The sequence below is a fragment of the Castor canadensis genome, chromosome 2 (assembly GCF_047511655.1).
Source record: "Castor canadensis chromosome 2, mCasCan1.hap1v2, whole genome shotgun sequence".
Taxonomy (NCBI): domain Eukaryota; kingdom Metazoa; phylum Chordata; class Mammalia; order Rodentia; family Castoridae; genus Castor; species Castor canadensis.
In genome coordinates, this window is record NC_133387.1 from 156046412 (window position 1) to 156068186 (window position 21775).

The 21775-nt window shown below is 44.0% G+C and overlaps 1 protein-coding gene and 1 long non-coding RNA gene across 2 annotated transcripts; one reads left to right on the forward strand and one right to left on the reverse strand.

Annotated features, from left to right (window-relative positions):
• Positions 1–10014: 10014 nt before the first annotated feature.
• LOC109695721 (C2 calcium-dependent domain-containing protein 4A-like) lies at positions 10015–12420 on the reverse strand. The gene is made up of 2 exons (XM_020178429.2): positions 12282–12420; positions 10015–12095 (listed from the first exon to the last, which is right to left on the reverse strand). The coding sequence occupies exon 2, from the start codon at positions 12054–12056 to the stop codon at positions 10962–10964; it is 1095 nt and encodes a 364-aa protein (XP_020034018.1). The 5' UTR covers positions 12057–12095; positions 12282–12420; the 3' UTR covers positions 10015–10961.
• A 52-nt stretch (positions 12421–12472) lies between these two features.
• LOC141420834 (uncharacterized) lies at positions 12473–21431 on the forward strand. Its single transcript, XR_012445500.1, has 5 exons — positions 12473–12716; positions 13689–13840; positions 14942–15130; positions 17486–17652; positions 19285–21431. It is a non-coding gene; the product is annotated as an uncharacterized lncRNA (long non-coding RNA).
• Positions 21432–21775: the final 344 nt, after the last annotated feature.

Consider the following 21775-nt stretch of genomic DNA (forward strand, 5'->3'; position numbering starts at 1 on the left):
ACCCCACCCTCCTCCTCATGGGCCCTTTTCCCTGGTTCTGAATGAATGTGCCCTGAAAGTGAACAAGTGCCCCCAACCCCAGTAAGCCAGACTTCCTACAGGATTGCAAACTCTTTCTTTGTATCCCCAGGTTTGACTCTAGGGCACAAGCAGGGTGCCCCAGGTCATTCTGTCTGCCTAGGCTTCCCTGTGCACTGAGCTGCCCCAGTCCTCTGGGTGGACCCCTATAGAAATCAAATTCTCCACCCGCATCATCTTCCCTCTCTGTGCCCTCAAAGTGTGCAAAGGAAAGTTCCCTGTGAGCTGGTCACCAGTGGCTCGTGCCTATAATCCTAGCAACTTAGGAGGCTGAGGTTGAGAGGATCTCAGTTCAAGGCCAGCTCAGACAAATAGTTTTTGAGACCTCATTTCTAAATAACCAGAACAAAAAAGGACTGGAAGTGTGGTCCAAGTGGTAGAGCACCTGCTTTGCAAATGGGAGGCCCTGAGTTCAAACCCAAGTCTCAACTTGTTTGTTGGGAAAAAGAAAAGAGAGTAAAGCACCCTGCGAGCTGAGTTACAGCACTAGCTGGGTCCCAGGGAGAAAGCAGATGGGAAAGTGACAAGATTGACTGTGTACAAAGGTGCCTGGACCCTCAGATCCCATCAGCCTTCATCTTTGCATCAGCTGGGGGACATCAGCCTCTCTCCTCCATGAGTTTATAAATTCCTTGAGGACTGTGCAGAGTCTGTGCTCCACCACCCCCCTCTCTAAAGCCCATACACATGTCATTCTGTCCTCTTTAGCAGAGGAGAGAGCAGGCAGCAGCCCCTTGCAGGACAGTATTGCCCAGCAGCCCACCTACAGGCTTTCAGGAGACCTCCCTCCTCTCCTCCCCTAGCGTCACCTCCTTTTTCTCAACCAGTCTTCTCCCTTTTTGGATTTCTGTTTGTGGAACAAAAATGACACCATGGCCATGACCATATTGTGTAGAATGGAAACACAAAGAACAGAACTGATTAAGCTGTTTGGGCTTCCTGTCATGTGATCTATACAGAAACAAACCTCAGCAGATGTTCCATTCACAGCTCTTCAAGTTACCCTCTGCTTTTGTCTCAAATTAGTTGTTTCATGACTCATTTTTATTTGTCCCCTTTCTAAGCATGTATGTACCTATTTTATTTTTTTAAACAGTGCCAGGCACTATGTTCTCCATCTTTGCAAAAAAGTTTCTATAACGCGGGCAGATGTATTTGATTTTTGGAGTTAGGTCAGTAAAGCCTCAAGGTGAACAGATAAACTGAGTTAGGACATTCTAAATCTTGATTTGTGCAGGATTTATAATTTGAGGCTACTAACTGAGGAAACACATTGTGACATGGGTGAAGTTTGTTGTGAATATCCTCCCTCCTCCACCACCCTACTGTTCCTCAACTCCCCACCTCCACGTATTCCTGCCTAGAGCACATACCCCAGCCGTCATGTCTAGAATCTTCTAGAGAGTAACATGTTCAGAGCTGGACCTCTGAAGCCAGACTGGCTGGATTTAAATCCACATTGTATCCTTCACTGATTGCTGACCTTGAGCAGTGCTAGACCTTTCTGTTGCTTGCTTTATTCATCTGCAGAGCATGATAGTAAAAGGTTGCTGTGAGAAAGAAATGTCTTGCTAGATGTAAAGCGTTTACAATCATGCCTTGCACTCAAAATGCCTTGATTAATGGTCATACTTCCCTGTCCTTTCTGTTCCTGTGTCTTGTGTTAATTGCACTGTTTGACAGCTGCATGGAGCACAGTTGGAGGCAGCCTCATGGACACATTCTGACAGTCAGTCCTTCCTCTTTTGCTTCCCTGCCCACCTGCACTGCCCACTCCTTTGCCAGTGACCTTGGCTCCCTTGCCACCTTCTGTTTCTTTGCTGCCACGAAGCTCTGGGTATGGACTGTACCCTCCATATGTAGCTTGGCCTCCCCTTTCCTGCTTAGCCTGGAGCCTATACAGCTCATTATCAAAGGTGCCCACCATGGAAGGCCTTCAGCCCCAAGGGGATTTGATGAGACCTGGGCATAGGCTTCCTATCTGTAGAGAGAAGTGAAATAAGGTATAAAGCCTGATCCTCTGAGACCAAGATTGACTCTGCTTAAGAGTCTAAGATGTCCAGAACTGTCTTTCTTCTTAGGGGACCTTTCTCCAGAAGATGCTTTGTCTCCTACTGCATGTTCTCCTACCACTGATTCTTCTCCCGTTACCTTGAAGAGGGACACAGTCCAGGACATCCCTAAGGGGAATATGGTTCCTTAGCTCCTAGGCACATAGATGAGACTCACTTGGTGCCCCCCAGCAGCAGGCCAGTCACCTTTTTCCAGCATTGCTCCATCCCACTCCTTGGCACCCAGAAGTATGAGACACTGACGCTAATGACTTGGGGTGCATGCAGAGGTCCTCTGCTCACACTCTGTTCTCTCAAAGGCAGTTAATACTCACGTTATTGAGGCCTGTAGTCCCTGCACAGATGATGGCTTTGGGATCAGAACATTAACAGGACACATGAATTCACCTGAGCATTGCCACAGCAGCCAGGATCAGGAAAGCAGACCCAAGCCTGAGAATGGGGGCCAGTGTTGGGACAGGATCAGGGGCCAGAGCAGAGTCTACTTCCAGCTAAGCCAGTCAGAAGAGCCATGCTTCTAGACTTGCAGCCAAGAATGAGAGCTCACTGACCATGAGCTCTTGTCAGCTGTCCCTTCACCTCTGCTCAGTGCCGGTTGGGTAGGAACAATGTCACCAAGTACCCATCACCAGGTGTCTGATGTGTGCATTAGACTGGGAATGGCTGACTTCATACATTTATTTAATCCTCATCCAAGCTCCCACAGTAGATGGTATTACATCTCACTTTCAAAATAAGGAAACAGAGGTCCAGATAAGTAAAGCAAATCCTTGAGAGTGGAAGGGAGACTGCTAGGTTCCAAAACACACACATTTAACTACATTGGTGCTAGGCACCAGTGGCTCACACCTGTAATCCTAGCTACTTGAGAGGCAGAGATTGGAAGGATCTCAGTTGGAGGCCAGCCCAGGCAATACTTTGCAAGACCCTATCTCCAAATAACCAGAGCAAAATGGACTGGAGGTGTGGCTCACATAATAGAGTACCTGCTTTTTGAGCTCCTGCTTTGCAAGTACAAAGCCTTGAGTTCCAACAGCAGCATGCACACCTCTTTACATGCCCAGCTCTGCACTTGCCTAACTTGCCCAGCTAGTTTCTGAGCCTCCGTTTTCTCTTCATACCATGTCCTAGGTATAGATTTGTTGTGGGAAATAAAATCTGTGTATAAATTCGTCACCATGAAACCTTAAAAGTGAGTATGCAATATGCTTCACCATCATTAATATTAGTAAATGCCCAATGCCCCCAAGTGGCTTACTGTCAGCATGCCTGCCCCTCACCTTTCCTTTACCTGTTTCCCTGCACTAGGGGGAGACCCTGATGGCTCACAGTTACTCCCAAGCTGCCTACATATTTTAAAGTTCCAAAGACATGAAAGCTCTGTCCATAACAGTGAAAAACTTCACTGAATATTTATTGAGTGACTGATATGCATCATGCCCTGTGCTGGAAATGAGAAGACAAAATGGCATGGTCCCTGCTTTCAAGGCAGGTGCAGGAGGACAGTTGCACAGTAGACTTGCACACAGCCTGAGGGCCCAGAGAGGAAGGATCACTACCTGGGATAGTGGTGTCTTTCCAGACAGGCTCAGGCTGCCTGTCTGAGATGGGACCTGAAGATGAGCAGGCATTTTGAGGCAGATGGACAGTGGACTGCCCTCCAGGAGGACACAAAATTGGGCACAAAGACAGAGAAGCATAAGGGAGCCCAAGGAGACATACACACATCCCTGTCCTAGAGCTGAAAGGCCTAGGGAGAAGTGGCGGGCACAGCTGCTGTACATTCAGGCTGGGGTCAGACTAGGAATGGGCCTGCATGCCCCCCTGACTCTGTGAAGGCCACCAAAGGGGTTGGAGAGCATGCAATACAGCAGAGCTGGGGTTGTGAGGCTGGAAGAGCAATGGGGGAACTCTAAGGGGAGGCCAGATATGAGGAGCGAAGATGGGTGAAGGGCCAGGGCAATAGAGCAGAGGGGTGAGGGATGTGGGGTGGGGAGAATGGTGATGGAAAGAGACCAGGACTTGATGTGAATGAATGGGTGAAGAAGGCCAAGGGCAATGTCCAACATTTTCCCCAGATCCTGTTTGTGCCCTGCAGCCCTTACAGACACTGTGTGTTCAGTCAAAGCCACAGCTCCAGAGCTCCAGGTCCTCCTGGTGTCTTCTTCAGGCTTCTCACAGGATCATCCCCACCCGTGCTGTCTGCTCTGTGGGTTGCATTTTTACATGAAATACTCACACTCATGGATTAACACATTTCTTTTAGCAATTCTGCAATTTCCATGGACCATGTGTACTTATGTCTTAAACAGTGTTTCATTTTATCTTATGATGAAATATTTATTCAGCCCAGATCTGTTCAGGGTACAGTAAACAGATATATTGGCAGAAATGGGCCCTCTTGTTGGGGGGGAGGAACACTGGGAGGGGGTTTCTGGAGCATAAGGCTGGAGGACTTGGGCAGGGGAGAAACCACAGTGGACCTCAGATTTGACAAGGAAGCATCTTGCTTGAAATGTTTAGCAGAGTGATAGGAAATAAAATCAAATTGTAGTTCATGTTATGTTTGTTTGTTTGTTTGGTGGCACTCACACTAGGCAGGCACTCTACCACTTAAGCCACACCCCTAGTCCTTTTTGCTTTAGTTTGTTTTAAAGATAAGTCTTGTGGCTTTTGCCCCAGTTGTTGTCAGACCACTCTCTGTAGCTGAGATTCTAGACATGTATCACCATGCCTCACTTCTTTTGCTGAGATACGCGCTCGCTGTTTTTTTTTTCTTTTTTTTTTTCTTTTGCCTATACTGATCTGGAACAGCGATCCTCCTGATTTCCACCTCCCCATGGAATTACAGTGGCCCCCATGCCCTCACTACACTCATTTTTTAGAAGATAGATTAGAGACAGATAATGACAATGATAAAAACACATATGGTACAATGTTAACTTTTGGAAAGCTGGGCAAAGGGCATATGGAGTTCTTGGTAGAGTTTAACAACTGTTCTGTAAACCTAAAATTAAAATAAAAAAGGTTGATGATGGTGAAGTGTTCAGTGTGAGCCAACTGAGTAAAAAGGAAGTACAGAAGCTCTGGCCCAGCTGACTGAGAGAGGGAGATGGACACACAGAGCTTTGCACAGACTGTCTTACAAACAAGGCACCACCTTTTGATACAAAAAATCAAGAACTGTTATCAATCTGCAAAATAAACCCTACTCTTTTTGCCAAATAAGGTGCAGATTCCCCCATAGGAAAATTGTAGTGTCTGGTCACATGAGGAGAGGATACCAAGGCCCTGATATTCACAAATGATGAAAGTCCTCTTGGTAATGTTTGGATTTTGGAAGCAGAATCGGCCAAGCTGTTGTTCCTCTGCCTGGAACATGGCAGATGGAGTGTGAAGTGCACAGCCAGTAGAATGGAAGAGGCAATTCTTGGTGTTTATGCCATTTAGCACAGTCACCCAGACATGTTCCCAGTGGAACTGTCCTTTGTACAGATATAAGATTAGAATCACAGATGTGCCTGAAGCCTTTCTGTAAAATTATACTCTTCTTCATGAACTAAAGAAGGGGTCCAAATCACATTTGAAAATGAAAGGCTGCCTATCCCTGTTACTAGGAATAGTGATGTGACAAGTGCAGTTATGTCCTTCAGCTGTTCCCAACTTCATCCTCAATGTTTCCAAAAAATCAAAACTGGGGTTCAAGGAAATTAGGCATTTGCTCCAAGACCACCCAGAGCCTACATTTGAAGTCCTTCTGGTCTTCTCCACCTCATCTCCCCTTTCTGATTTTCTACCAGGAAGAATTTGCCTCAGCAGAACCTGACCCTACACTCAGCTAAGTGATAGGCCCAAATAATTCTAAAGCTAACCCTCTTTCTCTTGCATGGAAAGCCCCTTCAGGGTTGGGATTGCAACCTGGCTTGGGCAGTAAAATGCAAAGAGCAGTTTGCTTGGGCCTTCCTTAGTCATAGAGGAGTGCTTTTAGAAACAAGACCTGATGTGCTACATCCAGGACCCTGAATGAAAAATCATGGAGGAATTGCAATTGTTGACTGGCCAGTACTCCAGGACTCCAAGTGTGGCCTGCCTTCCAATGGAGAAAGCTGTGCGTGGCAGAGCAGGGCAGGCATTTCCTGGACAATTGCTTCTTCCCATGTCTTCTAGATCCTCTCTTGCTTCCCAAAGGCCCTGCTTCTCCTCTTCTTCCTAGGTCTCCTTCTCTGCCCCATCACCTCCCTCTAGTGTGGATATTCCAAACATGCCTTGGATTCTTTCATATGACACCAAAGCAAACCTTTGACTCTATTTTTTCTTTTTCTCTATTCCCCTCTTATCAAAACTTTGTTTGTACTTTCTCACTTTCCTCTCACATATTAACCCATCCTAGACTGACTCCTGAAACCCTTATTTGAACAAAACTGTTCTTGTCAATGCCACTGGTAGCCTTCATCTGGCAATGCCAGTGAGCATATCCAGTTCTCATCTCTCTTTACCAGCAGGGTTTCAGTGGTTTAAGCATTGCCTTCTTCTTGGAGCACTTTCCATCTGCCTACCACATCACCTGGTCTTCCTCATACATTACAGTGTTGCTTCCCTGTCTCCTACACACTGGCCTCTCCTCTATTTCTAAATGTTGGACTGTCTCAAAGTATAACAGGTACTTAGAAACTGCTTTTGCTAAAAAGCATTGACTCCTTACTTGGAAACCACAAGTTAACTAAAAGCAGGAGAAAACCCTGGCATCCCTGCCTCCATTTTGGATCTGTCTCCTTTGCTCTGAGTGTCTCTCCTGCAGTCACCTGGTATTCCTAGAATAACAGGAGAGATCAATAACATCTGTATGATGAGGGACTGAAACTACCCCCAAGGAATAGCATAGCCTTGCAGGACAGATCACCCTGTAAATAATGATAATTATTTGATGATGAGGCTGTACCCTGGAGCAGGAGTAATCATCTCGTAGGGACCAGATTGCTCCCCTCAAGTAATGACAGTGATAACAACTTCTTCAGAATCCCTCATAGAACCAGAGGGGGGATAATGTCCAACCAGGCCACACTTTGCCTGGGACTGCTCAATTATGCATATGTCTCTTGCCCTGCCATCATTCTTCCTCTATTTAAGTTTAAGACTTATCTCAGTTCCCTGAAGATGCGATGGTTGCCTTACCTCTTCCCACAGTGTTTCTGTGCTCTTTACCACCACTCATCTCTTCATTTGGTGTGGACGGAGGTAGCCTGTTGGAGGATCCCCCACAGATGGGCTTCTAGTTTGGGATTCTAGTTACACAAATTTGGCCTCAGGATCTCCACTCTTCTCTGTTAATTCCATCTCTTCCTATTTTCACTTAACACTCAGTTTGGGCAATATTGTTGAGTGTGTAATATATGGCAGACAGTGATTTAGACATCTGAGATACAGCAGGGAATAAGTGAACACAGTGTCCACCTTCACAAAGCCCATAACAGATTCTCAGGGAAGAGAACAAAGCAAATAATGACAACATAGTAACTTCAATATGATGTCAGGGAAAGACAGTGTCATGAAAGAAAATAAATGGATAATGATGACAGTGTCATTTTTTTGACAGCATGGCCAGTAGAGGACTTTTTGAGGAGATGGCATTCATCTCCAAAGAAAGTGGAATGTGGGAGAGGAGTCAAGTCACTCTAGACTCCACTTGACTTGAGCAGCAGGAACAATGATGGAGACCAGGAGAGAAGATGTAGGAGGGGAAACCAAGAACTCCAGTTTGCATCTATAAATACAACCTCCGACCAGGTATATGGATGCAGTCAGGGGTTGTTTAGAAAACTGATCGATTCCTCTTGTGGATGATTCCCTTTTCTTTTTTTTTTTTTTTTCTTGTCATTTTTATTTATTTTTTTTTTCATTTTTCTTTTATTATTCATATGTGCATACAAGGCTTGGTTCATTTCTCCCCCCTGCCCCCACCCCCTCCCTTACCACCCACTCCACCCCCTCCCGCTCCCCCCCCTCAATACCCAGCAGAAACTATTTTGCCCTTATCTCTAATTTTGTTGTAGAGAGAGTATAAGCAATAATAGGAAGGAACAAGGGGTTTTGCTGGTTGAGATAAGGATAGCTATACAGGGTATTGACTCACATTGATTTCCTGTGAGTGTGTGTTACCTTCTAGGTTAATTCTTTTTGATCTAACCTTTTCTCTAGTACCTGGTCCCCTTTTCCTATTGGCCTCAGTTGCTTTTAAGGTATCTGCTTTAGTTTCTCTGTGTTAAGGGCAACAAATGCTAGGTAGTTTTTTAGGTGTCTTACCTATCCTCACCCCTCCCTTGTGTGCTCTCGCTTTTATCATGTGCTCATAGTCCAATCCCCTTGTTGTGTTTGCCCTTGATCTAATGTCCACATATGAGGGAGAACATACGATTTTTGGTCTTTTGGGCCAGGCTAACCTCACTCAGAATGATGTTCTCCAATTCCATCCATTTACCAGCGAATGATAACATTTCGTTCTTCTTCATGGCTGCATAAAATTCCATTGTGTATAGATACCACATTTTCTTAATCCATTCGTCAGTGGTGGGGCATCTTGGCTGTTTCCATAACTTGGCTATTGTGAATAGTGCCGCAATAAACATGGATGTGCAGGTGCCTCTGGAGTAACAGTCTTTTGGGTATATCCCCAAGAGTGGTATTGCTGGATCAAATGGTAGATCGATGTCCAGCTTTTTAAGTAGCCTCCAAATTTTTTTCCAGAGTGGTTGTACTAGTCTACATTCCCACCAACAGTGTAAGAGGGTTCCTTTTTCCCCACATCCTCGCCAACACCTGTTGTTGGTGGTGTTGCTGATGATGGCTATTCTAACAGGGGTGAGGTGGAATCTTAGTGTGGTTTTAATTTGCATTTCCTTTATTGCTAGAGATGGTGAGCATTTTTTCATGTGTTTTCTGATCATTTGAATTTCTTCTTTTGAGAAAGTTCTGTTTAGTTCACATGCCCATTTCTTTATTGGTTCATTAGTTTTGGGAGAATTTAGTTTTTTAAGTTCCCTGTATATTCTGGTTATCAGTCCTTTGTCTGATGTATAATTGGCAAATATTTTCTCCCACTCTGTGGGTGTTCTCTTCAGTTTAGAGACCATTTCTTTTGATGAACAGAAGCTTTTTAGTTTTATGAGGTCCCATTTATCTATGCTATCTCTTAGTTGCTGTGCTGCTGGGGTTTCATTGAGAAAGTTCTTACCTATACCTACTAACTCCAGAGTATTTCCTACTCTTTCTTGTATCAACTTAAGAGTTTGGGGTCTGATATTAAGATCCTTGGATGATTCCCTTTTCAAGACTCAGGAAAACTTTTCCTCACCACTGTGTTCCAGAGAGCACCTGCCACTTCCCAGTTCAGTTGGTCTTTGTCACCTGCTTACTTTATTGTTTGTATAATGGTTACTATAATCTGTAACAATAAAATTTGACTACATTTTGGCTTATCTGTCTTGTTCATAACTGCATTCTCTGGGCTTAGTATTATCACAGAGATAGAGTTCAAATAACTAGCTGTTGAAAGAACAACACATAGGTCAGTCATCTGTAGAAGTCAGGGCAGCTTGGTTCTCATGTGAGTTCAGCTATGTGTACTAGCTACATAGCTTTGGGAAAGTAATCTCTTTCCAAATGATGTTATGCAATATTTTTGGTGGTACTGGGATTTGAATTCAGGGCTTCCTACTTGCTAGTTAGGCTCTCTACCACATGAACCATGCCCCATCTCTTTCTACTCTTATTTTTTGGAGATAGGGTCTTGCTTTTTGCCCAAGCTGACCTGGACAACAGGCCCCCTATTTTATGTCTCTTGCCATCATTAAGATAACAGGTGTATGCCACCACACTCAATTTTTTTTCTGTTGAGATGCAGTCTTGTTCAGAGAAGTGACAGGGGAAAAAAATAGATTGTATCTTTCACCCACCCCATTATACTTTCCACAGCATGTCAGAGGCATAGTCAAGGGCAAACCTTCGGTATATTTGTTGAATCAACAAATGAAAACAAATTGGATTAGGAAACTCTGTTTTACAATCCAGTATTCTAGAAAGTGACAATTTGCATTTCAACTCATCTGGGAAGTTCTATTGCAGTGCTAATTCCTTTGCAATTTAGGCACATAGCTAGGTGGAAATAGTGCTTCAGAAAATAGTGGCTTATTTACAGAGGCAGGAAAGATCTCCCAGGGCTCTTTTTGGAGAAGAGACACAAGGAGTATCAATTTCATCATGCTGTCATCCACCAGAACATCCTCCACCTCGTTTGTTTTCTGCTCCCTCATCAATTTTTGAAGACTTCACTTGGAAAAGAATCCTTAGTGGGATTCTCCTCCCACTAAGTTATCCTTGTAATAGAAGAGGGTGTCAGTTTGATGTGTGTGCACATGAATTCGAATATCAACTCTATGTAAAGTCTAGCGTTGGGGATGATTCTAGTGAATAGTTTTTGAAGCAATAAATTTAGCATTCAGATCAAGTAAAGTGGATGAAAGGACCTCCTTTCTCTTTTAATCCCAAGAGAACCCTTTCTACCTTTGAAGTAAAATTGGTCTGGAAAGAGAGATCAGGTGCTGTGACTGGGGAGGGTGTCATTACTTTTTCCTTCTGTACCAAAGGAACAGAAGTGTAGGCCATGCAACACCATAAATTAAAAAAATAAATAATATTTATTTTGTGCAAAGCAGCTGTCAGTATCCCAGAGCCACGTGCTGTCAGTTCTAGAGCCAGGCGCTGTCAACACTCCTAGAGTTAGACGCGATCATATCCCCAGCGGGAGGGACCCCGCACTCACAGGAACAGGAGGGAGCCCAGCAGCAGCTCGCCCTGGCCCAGCAGGCAGCCCCGCTCCAGGCCTTGACTCCTGAGCTCCGCCTTGATGCGCACGGCCAGGCGGCGCACCAGCTCATCGCTGAGACCATCAAAGCAGAAGTCCTGGTCCAAGGCGGCCTTGTGGCTGCACCCGATTCCCGCGCTCCGCATACGCACGGGGCCTGGCGGCTGTAGAACCAGGCTGAGGCGGCAGCCAACGGCGCGGGGCTCCAGGGCGCCTCCTGCCGGGCCTTCGACGCGTAGCAGCCGGAGGCGAAGGCGCCCACTGGCTCGATTGTACTCGGCGACCAGGCGCAGGGAGCCGCCGGCGCGGCCCAGAGTCACGGTGGCCTCGGCCTGCAGGCGCTCGCGCCACCGGCCTGGGGCTGGCGACCGGCACGCCGGGACCGGGACCGCGGGCTCCGGGGAGGCACTGCGCTCGTCCTCGTCGTCTCCGCTGGACACGGAGCGGGCGCGGGCCAGACCGCGACTTCTGCGGGATCGCAGCGCGCGGCTCAGCAGCCGGTCGGGGGCGCGCAGGAGGCGGCGGCTGCGGGACACCGGCACGATAACTTCCGGGGATGGCCTAGGGCTGGCGAGGGTCGCGCCCGGGGCTGGCGGGGATGCGAGGGGGCCGCTGCCACCTCGTCCTCCATCGCTACCATCACCATAGGTGTGAGCCCGGGGCCCGGCAGTGGAGGAGCACAGCAGCGCAGTGGCGCCAGGGTCCCCTAGGAAGAGCGACTCCTTGCGGCGCGTGTGCGGACTCTCCAGCAGCGCGCAGAAGCCGTAGGCAGTGCGGGTGCGGGGCAGATGGGGCAGCGAGAGCGCGGCCTGTGAGCGAGGGTCCCAGTCCGTGTGGCCCGCGTCCATGTCCTTGTCGGTCGCGCAGGGCCACAGGTCAGGTTCGGCTGCGCAACGCCGGGGCAGGGCAGCGGCCAGGGGGGAAGATTCGGGTGGGTAGTTCCATGACAGCCGTGGCGGGATGCAGAACGCAGGGATGCGAGCCGGGGTGAGTACATTGGAGCAGGCGGGCTCCGGAGCCGAGGAGCGTAGTTTCCCCAGGATCCGCATTCTTGGGGTCCGGGCTGGAAGTGGTGGGAAGAAAAGTTCCTGCGGGACGGAGAAATCACTGAATTTGGGCACCTGGAGCAGCTGGATCCTGCGGGACAGGATGGATCCCACCCGCAGACCCTCTGACAGTAACCACAAGTCTAGGTCCCCAGCCCCCAGCGCGTCCTCAAACCACCCTGCGGTCTACCCATCAACGCTAAATACACGAATATATAGAAATCAGACCTTCTTCTTCTCTGGTTACAGGCGCAGAGCCGGTGACGACCTCCTGTGGCGGGAGCGCTAGCTTCAGCACTGCAGCTGGGACAGTGGTGCTCCTCTCTTATACGGTGGCCAGAGTCCCGCCCCAGCTGCCAGGAGCCCAATCCCTGGAGACAGAGGACCGCCCGTCTTCCCCAGACACCCCGCCTTACAATGCTGGGAGCTTCAGCACTGGGTGCTCAGGTCTGAGCTTAGTTGTCGCGTTAGCGGGCACCTGCTGAAGATCCCCGATATCTGTCTTCCTTGTACTTAGGCTAAGCGCCAAGTACAGGCCTAGGGAAAAGCTGCAGGTGAAGAGACGGCGCCCTGTAGCCCTGCCAGAGAAGAATTGGCAGCTGAAAATGTCTGTGGCCTCTTGGAAGAAGGATAAGGAAACAGAAAGTTCCATTTGTCTAGGAGGTAAATCCTGTCCCCCACTGTGCACCTGTCCTACAGGTAGGGGCTTCTGTTGTTCTGCTCCCTCGCATTCACCCTGTGCAGATAAAGGAGTATCTATTTCCAAGTACAGATGCTCCTAAACTTAGCATTTTGTTAAGTCGAAAATGCAGTAGCCTAGCCTACATTAAACGTGCTCAGAAAGCTTACATCAGCCTACAGTTGGGCAAAATCATTAAAGCCCATTTAACAATGAAGTGTTAGTATCTCATGTAACTGATTGAATACTATACTGAAAGTTTAAAAAAAGAGAAAAGGTCGTATGGTTTTACTTTTGTACATCAAAAAAGTCAAAAACTTGTAAAGCCAAGCAGGTAAGTCCAGACTGTACCATATTAAGCATCTGTCTCTCTATTCTGGACTATGACCTCCTTGATGGCATAGGGCCTGGCTTATAGGATGCCCTAAGTATTGGCAAAGCAGGTGAATCAATGTGTGCAAAAATTTGTGGGTGATTTCAGGCCCTGCTCAATGTCTTATTGTCACAAAAGATGGGGCTTCTGGCTAGAGCTCTAAAAATAACACTTGATGTGTTCAAAGCTACCCTATCTTTCTACTCTACCAGCCAGAAGGCGCATTGCAGAAAATCTAAGTTGCCTCTTTCCACTGCCTAACCTTCATTTTTTGAGATGAGAAAGCTAAAAGCCCACAGTGGCCTGGGTCAAATTGTGTGGGGCTAAAAAGCTATCAGTTGCAAAACCTGGAACTCGTAATTTCCTGTTTATTGGCTCTGAATGCAGTAGTTCCTACGATCTGCAATGCTCTTTCTCTGTTTTTTTCCTCCTGTGGGAATTCCTGTTTATTTTTCATAATTCAGCCCACACGTCATCCCCTTCAGGAACCTTTATCTAACTCACTGCAGTTCACTGGCCCCTCCTCATTCCCTCCAGATGTACTCTACATTTAACACGCTGCTTTGGAACTTTTGGTTTACAGGTGTGTCTTCCTTAACATGCTGTGAGTTTCCTGTGAACAAGGAGTGGGACAACCCAATCATTTAGTGAATCTATTATGAATGTACATAAAATAAATAAAAGTCTTAAGATAGAGAACCTGGGCCTGCTTCTCTTCCAGTTGCTCCATCCAAGGTACAAGCCTGCTTGTCTTATTCACTTCTTATCCAATTCCAGCACCAGGATATAATCCCAAGCAAATAGTAAGGACTCAATAAATATTTGACAAATTATATTGCATTGAATTGCTACTGATCTGCAATCCAGGTCTTATGACTGTCAGGTGCTTCCAGTCACATATCTTTCTAACTGCACTATTTGATTTCTTTCTCACCATAAACCAGTGAGGCAGATGTATTTTCCACATGAGAAACAGGCTGAGATTAAGAGACTTGTCTAGGGCCATTCAAGCTATGAATTGGCCCACATATCCTATGTCTTAACGGTTTACTAACTAATTCCTTCCTTCCATCCTCCATCCATTCCCTCATAGCCATATAATTCAGGCACGGTGGGACTTGTAGCCAGCACTTGATACCCAGAATGTTAATTCTCAAAACACCTTGGTCTATCATTATGTATTTTCCACTATCGTCACTTTGGAATACACCCCAGTATCACTAAATTCTTAAACTTAAGGAGAAGCAAATGTCTTCCCTGTGTTAATAACAAATTATTTCCTATTTGATCACTGTTCTCTAGTATAAGTTTTTTTTTCTTTTTTTTTTTCTTTTATTATTCATATGTGCATACAAGGCTTGGTTCATTTCTCCCCCCTGCCCCCACCCCCTCCCTTACCACCCACTCCACCCCCTCCCGCTCCCCCCCCCTCAATACCCAGCAGAAACTATTTTCCCCTTATCTCTAATTTTGTTGTAGAGACAGTATAAGCATTAATAGGAAGGAACAAGGGGTTTTGCTGGTTGAGATAAGGATAGCTATACAGGGCATTGACTCACATTGATTTCCTGTGCGTGGGTAGTATAAGTTTTTTTAATGGGTTAAGTATCAATCTATGTGCAGCCACTGGGCCATTCCCTCTAAAGCCAAACTCTCAGGCAGAGGCATCCCTAGGAGTCTCTGATAGGCAATTTCCCTCTGATTCATCAGGCTGACCTACAGATTCATGGGAAAAAAACCTCTTCTTTTAAGCAGAACAAACCTGCATTATGTCCTAGAGTAGAACTGGCTAATTTCAAATTAAAGCTCACCACAATGCTTTTTGTCTCTCCCCAGGTCCTTTGTGAAGGATCATATTTCACCAGTGAGCAAATGTTACCAACAGCTGCACATGAGATTTGAAGGACTGTGCTGGTAGCACATCATGTGTATAAGCCATTCATAAGCATGGTTGTAAATTCAATCTCTATCTAGAGGGTTCTTCAAAGCCATCAGTTTCCTGTGAGTCAATATGCAGAAGAGAAGGTAAGACACAAGGAAACTAAATTACTTCTGGGAAACTCTTCAGTTGTCCATTCATCTGAACCCATAGCTGCAGGAAAGTCTGGTTTTCTTCAGGAGTCTTAAACCATGTTGGAAAAAAGTGAAAAAAACTCTCTATGGAGATTCTGATTTCTCCAGTTTATTATTTTGTGCCTAAATTCCACTCAAAGTACAATAAGGGCTGGAGTTGTGGCTCAAGTGGTAAGTGCCTGCCTAGCAAGCATGAGGCTCTGGGTTCAAACCCCAGTGATATGTTTTTAAAAAGAAATCAAAGTACACTATCATCTTGTATTCAAAGCTTTGAAATAACTTCAAAGGAATTGTCTCATTAATAATATTAGCATTTGCTAATTATATATTAGGTAAATATCATATTTAATGCTTCATAAAGGGCTGATGGAGGGGCTCAAGTGGTAGAGCGCCTGCCTAGCAAGTAGGAGACCCTGAGTTCAAGCCCCAGTGCCACCAAAAAAAAAATACCTCTAGTTACATAAATGCTCTGTAAACTTTATATTTTTAATTTTCTTTCTTTTTTTTTTCTTTTGGTGGTGCAGGGGATCAAATCCAGGGCCTTGCACATACTAGGCAAGTACTGTACCACTGAGCCACACCCTGGCCCACTGTTTCTTTTCTATACAGAATGTAGGAATGCAGAAACTGGGGCTTCTAAAGGAAAAATAATTTATCCAGTCTCACACCCAGTAAGAGCAGAGCTAGTATTTAAACCTACATCCATCTGGCTCAATGTCATGTATGCCTACAACCACTTTCCTAGATGGCCTCCTTTCTAGCCATTTTTCCTGAACCATTCCCTCTCTAGGTAAAAGAGAAAAGAGACACTGGATCCAAAGCCTTGGGTTGAAACTTATGTACCTTATTGATTAAACCAGAACCTAATGTTTTAAAGCATGAAACTGTCATAAGCAGGAAACTATGCAGTAGTTATGATAGTAGTGCTGTGTTATTTGTGAACAGAATCCTTGTCCTCCCAGGAAGTATATTCAGCCTCTTTATTTATACTATACCTAGTTGAAGAAAGGATGCCAGGTGGCAGGGTGACTAACATAACAAAGACTCAAGGAGGGCTGAAGGCATGGCTCAAACTGTAGAGCACCTGCTGAGCAAATACAAAACCCTGAGTTCAAACCTCAGTACTTCCAAAACAAAACAAACCAAAAAAGTCCTAGGAATTTAGCTGTCACTAGAGCCAGACATGGTGAAATGGAAAGATTTACCATTAACTGAATAAAGATCTTTTTATGAGGTCAAAAATTGTCACATATCAATAACTATGCCCCTGGAATGGGAAGAACAAGATACAATGGTAATTACAGAGTCTCTGGGGCCGTTTCCTGGTGGCTTACGCCCATAATCCTAGCTACTCAGGAGGCAGAGATCAAGAGGATTGCGGTTCAAAGCCAGCCTGGGCAAATAGTTCATAAGACCCTAACTCAAAAAACCCTTTACAAAAAAGGGCTGGCGGAGTGGCTCAAGGTGTAGGCTCCGAGTTCAAATCCCAGTACCACAAAAAAAGAGTCTCTGGTAGGCCAGGTGTGGTGAATCATGCCTGCAATCCTAAGCACATGGGAGGCAAAGGTAGGAGGATGGAGGTCTAAGACCAGCCCAGGCAAATGCAAGACCCTATCTGAAAAATAACTAAAAGCAAGAAAAGAACTGGTGGCGTTGCTTCAAGTGGTTAGAGTGGTAGAACACCTGCCTAGCAAGAACAAAGCTCTAAGTCCAACTCCAATACTGTAAAAAATGAAAAAAGCCTCTGGTGGAAAAGCTTGGAGTAGTTGGAAGTCCTACAGGAGTCTCAAAGGCTATTGGTCTCAGAAAGCCATGGAAGGATAAAGCCATTTTAATGTCCAGCCATGTGGGAATGGACATGGCCATGGCCCTTTGCAGGACAGAATACAGTCATGGAAAATTCCTCATCAAGAAGACAGAACATCAGAAAGATATTTCTGATGGATTTGTCAATGAAACCAGCAAATACAAATTATATATCTCTTAATATTATAATTGGATGATGATATGATTTGCTAAGTACCAGACCTAGGAAGGAACATTAAATGGTGTGTTGTTGGGGAGATGAATATGTGATTTTTCTCACTTATTATTTCCTTTCTGTAGTTAAAGTTTTTAATCCATTTACCCTCTGGGTCATTGAAAATTTGAGCAATCTTACAAAAATATGTGCAATGTGATCAAATTAAAATAGAATACAAAGAAGTAGGCAAAGAAATTAAAATAGAAAATAAAGGTAGGGAAGATAAGACACAACTAGAAAGGAGGTTAGAATGGAAAACACGTGGTGATGTTTCATAACTGCAGGAGGAGCCCAGGATCTGGCATCAGAAGAGGTGGTGTGGAGTCCTAGTTCTGGAATTTGCTTTTCTGTGTCCTTGAGCAAGTCACTGAACCTTGTTTGCATCTGTAAGATGGGAAAGATGATAGTGCCTTTCTGAGGAGAAAAGAGAAATTTCATGTGAAAGTACTTGGTAAGTCTTAAAGTATGATCAAGTGTTTACTTGCTGTTCTCTGAAAGCACTCTCTGCCCTCCCTTCCATCACTTTAAGTATGTCCTCTCCACTCTCACCTGCTCTCATCCCTGCCATTTGTACTTCTGAGACTATGTTTAAACATCACTTATACCCACCCTCTACAACCACCCAGGCTTGGCCATGAGACTCTCTGAGCTCCCATTTTATATGCTAAGTGAGAGTAACAGTCTGTATTAGCTCCATTTTGTGAGGATTAGAGACAGGATTTAGAAAGTACAAGGCATGTCACCATGCATGCCTGTAGTCCCTGCTATGTAGGAGGCTGAAGCAAGGGATTGCTTGAGTCCAGGATTTCAAAATCAGCTTGGGCAGCATAGCAAGAACTTATCTCAAGAAAAAAATAAGTATAAGGCACATAACAAGACTTATTAGATTTTGATAATCATTACAAATAAAATTTTATTTTTCACAACTTCCAAAATTGCATAATTTGCTAGAGCACATTGTCTATAATTACATTTGAAAAAATGGCTTTTGAAAAACAGTTGGTGAAATGTATATGACATGATTTCTTAAAAGAAAACTAAATTAAGAGATTATAGTGATGTAGGACACATCTATAATCCCAGCAGTAAGGAGGCTGAGACAGGAGGATTGTGAGTTTAAGACTGGCCTGGGTTATATGATGAGATCTGTCTCAAGAAAAAAAAAAAAAAGACAGGGTGATCTAAGAAAGATAGCAGCTGAGTGACTGAGTGACATCTCTTCTCACAGACACACCTTGTTGAACAGTTAATCCACACCAAACTCCCTGCAGAAGTGCTGAAGAAGTCAGTGTGGGCAGTACAGTAGATTTGATTCCATTAGCATCCTACGAGCTTAACAGTGCCTGCAGACAATGCAGTGTGGACCAGAATGCATGGACTCTGAAAGTGGGAGGGACAGAGCTGGACAAGAGAGACTGCAAGAGACAGAGATCGCTGGTCCATCCATGTCAGGGCCACAGTAGAAACTGAGGAGGTCACACTAGCCACATCACAGGAATACCCATGAGACAAAAGAGTCCTGGGTAAGAGCATAGTTCTGCTACTAGTCACAGGCTCCATCTAGAAACTCTAGGCAGCATGGACCTTAGTGGTGCGACCTGGGAGAGTGCCAGATGGCCCAGAGCATAGCATTCAGTTTCTGACCTAGGAACTGAAGAGTGCCTGTATAGAGAACAAGAGTTTGGCTTGGCAGGAACATGGGAGATGGAGCATAGCACACATTAAGTGGGGAGTGACTGGGAGCTATGGAATTGAGAGTGCTTTCTCCTCCCCCTCCCTGATAATCATAATTCTAAGTCTACCTTTCTGTGCTAAGGAACCAACCTAGGGCTCAGAGGAGCCACCATCCTGCTAAGCTGACCCCAAGCGAGGCTGTCCTAACTGGAAGAACCAATTCAGACTTGAAAAAAAAAAAAACCCTGCCATTAAGAGCAGAGACACAATATTGACTGATTTTTTTGTCTTTTTTTTTTGTATGTTGTTTTGTATGTATATTTATTTTGGTGAATGTATGTATGCTTCGTGTGTCATTTTATTCTTTCTCCTTACCCCTTTCTATGAACCTTAACTGCCACCCTCCCAGACTTGTAACACCATACACCTTTGTAATATTCACTAGCATAATTCTCCCCATCTCCTTCCCATCCCCACCTTTATTAAATAAGGTATTTCTTGTCCATAAAATATCATTTTCACTCCTTTATTCCTCTTAAGATATGATAATAGAATGGAATGAGTTGAAAATAGAGTATCAGGGATTGAAGATCAAGTAGAGTAGATACATCAATCAAAGACAAAGAAAATACAAATGGGACATACAAGACCTCTGGGACAAGATCATGAATCATGGGTATGAAGAAGAAATGCAAGCTAAAGCATAGATAAGACATTCAATAAAATAGTAACAGAAGATTTTTCCAGTCTTAAGAAAGAGAGGGTCGTCCAGGTACAGGAAGCTTTTGGAGCACCAAACAGGCAAGCTCAGAAAGAAGTCACCCCTGGGCATATTATGGTTAAAACACTAAATGTACAGAACAAAGAATATTGAAGTCTATAAGAGAGAAGCAACAAATCAACTATAAGGCAAACACATCAGAATAACAGCAGATTTTTCAACAGAAGTGCTAAAAGAAAGGAGAACAAGAATAATATATCCCAAGTCCTGAAAGAAAATAACTGTCAATCTAGCTTACTATCCAGAAAAACTATCCTTTGTAATTGAAGGAGAAATAAAAACCTTCCATGATAAAAAAAAAAAACTAAAGAAATTCATGACCACAAAACCAGCATTGCCAAAGATACTTAAAGAAATCTTATACACAGAACAGGAAGATAAATGTAAATAGGAAAAACATAGAAAAAAGAATAAATCTCATCAGATGAACAGATAACCAAGTGAGAATTAGGAAAGAAGCAAACATCACAACAACAACAAAATGACAGGAAATGCTACATTACTATGTAATGTTCCATATTAACACTGAATGTTAATGGTCTCAATTCTCTAGTCAAAGAACAGAATGGTGAGATGAATTAAAAGGCAAGACCCTGATGATTTGTTGCCTACAAGAAACACATCTCACTAACACAAACATCGATTGGATGGAAAAAGATTTTCCAAGCAAATGGACCCTAAAAGCAGGCAGAAATGGCTATGCTCCTAACTGCTAAAACAGACTTCAAATGAAAATTAATCAGAAGAGACAAAGAAGGTCACTTTATAGTAACAAAGGTCACAATCATCAAGAGGAGATAACAATTATTAACATATACACACCAAAAGTTGGTGTACCTCATTCCATTAAACAAACACTACTTGGACTTAGAAACACAGAGACCCCAACACAATAGTGACATATTTCAATACCCCATTCTCACCAAAATAGGCCATCCAGAAAAAAGATCAGCAAAGAAACTTCAGGATTAAATGATACTATAGACCAAATGAACTTAACAGACATCTACAGAATATTTCATCCTACAGTTGCACAATACACATTCTTCTCAGCAGCCCATGGAATTTTCTTCAATATAGGTAATATTTTAGGGCATAAAGCAAGTCTTAACAAATATGAGAAAATTGAAATAACCCCCTGGATTCTGTCAGACCGTGATGGAATAAAACTAGAAATCAACAAAAGAAGCTGCAGAAAAGATTCAGATAATTGGAGACTGAACAACATGTTGCTGATGATGTGAGTCATCAACAAAACAAGGGATGAAATCAAAAAGTTCCTAGATTCTACTGAAAATGAAAGCATAACTTACCGAAACCTTTGGGATACAGCAAAGGCAGCGCTAAGGCAAAGTGTATAGCTATAAGTGCTTCATAGCTATAAGAGATCTTATAGCTATAAGAGAGATCTCAAATAACCTCATGATGTAACTTAGCTCTTAAAAGAACAAGAACAAGCTAAACCCAAAGTTAGACAGAATGAAATAATAAAGATTGTAGCAGAAATGGAGACTACAAAAACAATTTTAAAAAGAATCAATTAAAAAGTCAGTTCTTTAAAAAGATAAATAAGATTGATAACTAACCAAAAGGAGAAAAAAGACCCAAATTAATAAAATTAGAGATCAAAAGGGGGATATCACAACAAATACTAATGAAATCCAGAGGATCATTAGGGAATACTTTGAAACTTCTATTCTAATAAACTGGAAATTTTAAGGGCTGGCAGAGTGGCTCAAGTGCTAGAGTGCCTACCTAGCAATCATGAGGCCCTGAGTTCAAGCCCCAGTACAACAAAAATAAGCAAGGTTTATAAACTTATGTGGTGGGGCAGGGGGGATAAATGAGAATGATAGAGGGGATGAATTCAACTGTGATATATTGTAAGATCTTTTGTAAACGTCACAATGTGCCCCCAGTATAATAATAATATGATAATTGTTAAAAGAAACTGGAAAACTTAAAAGAAATGGAAAAACTCTAGATGCATTTAACCTACCAAAATTGAACCAAGATGATATAAAACACTTAAACAGATCTATAATCAACATGAGATTGAAGCAGTAATAAGCATTTCCCAACAAAGAAAAGTCCAGGACTAGATGGATTCACTGCTGAA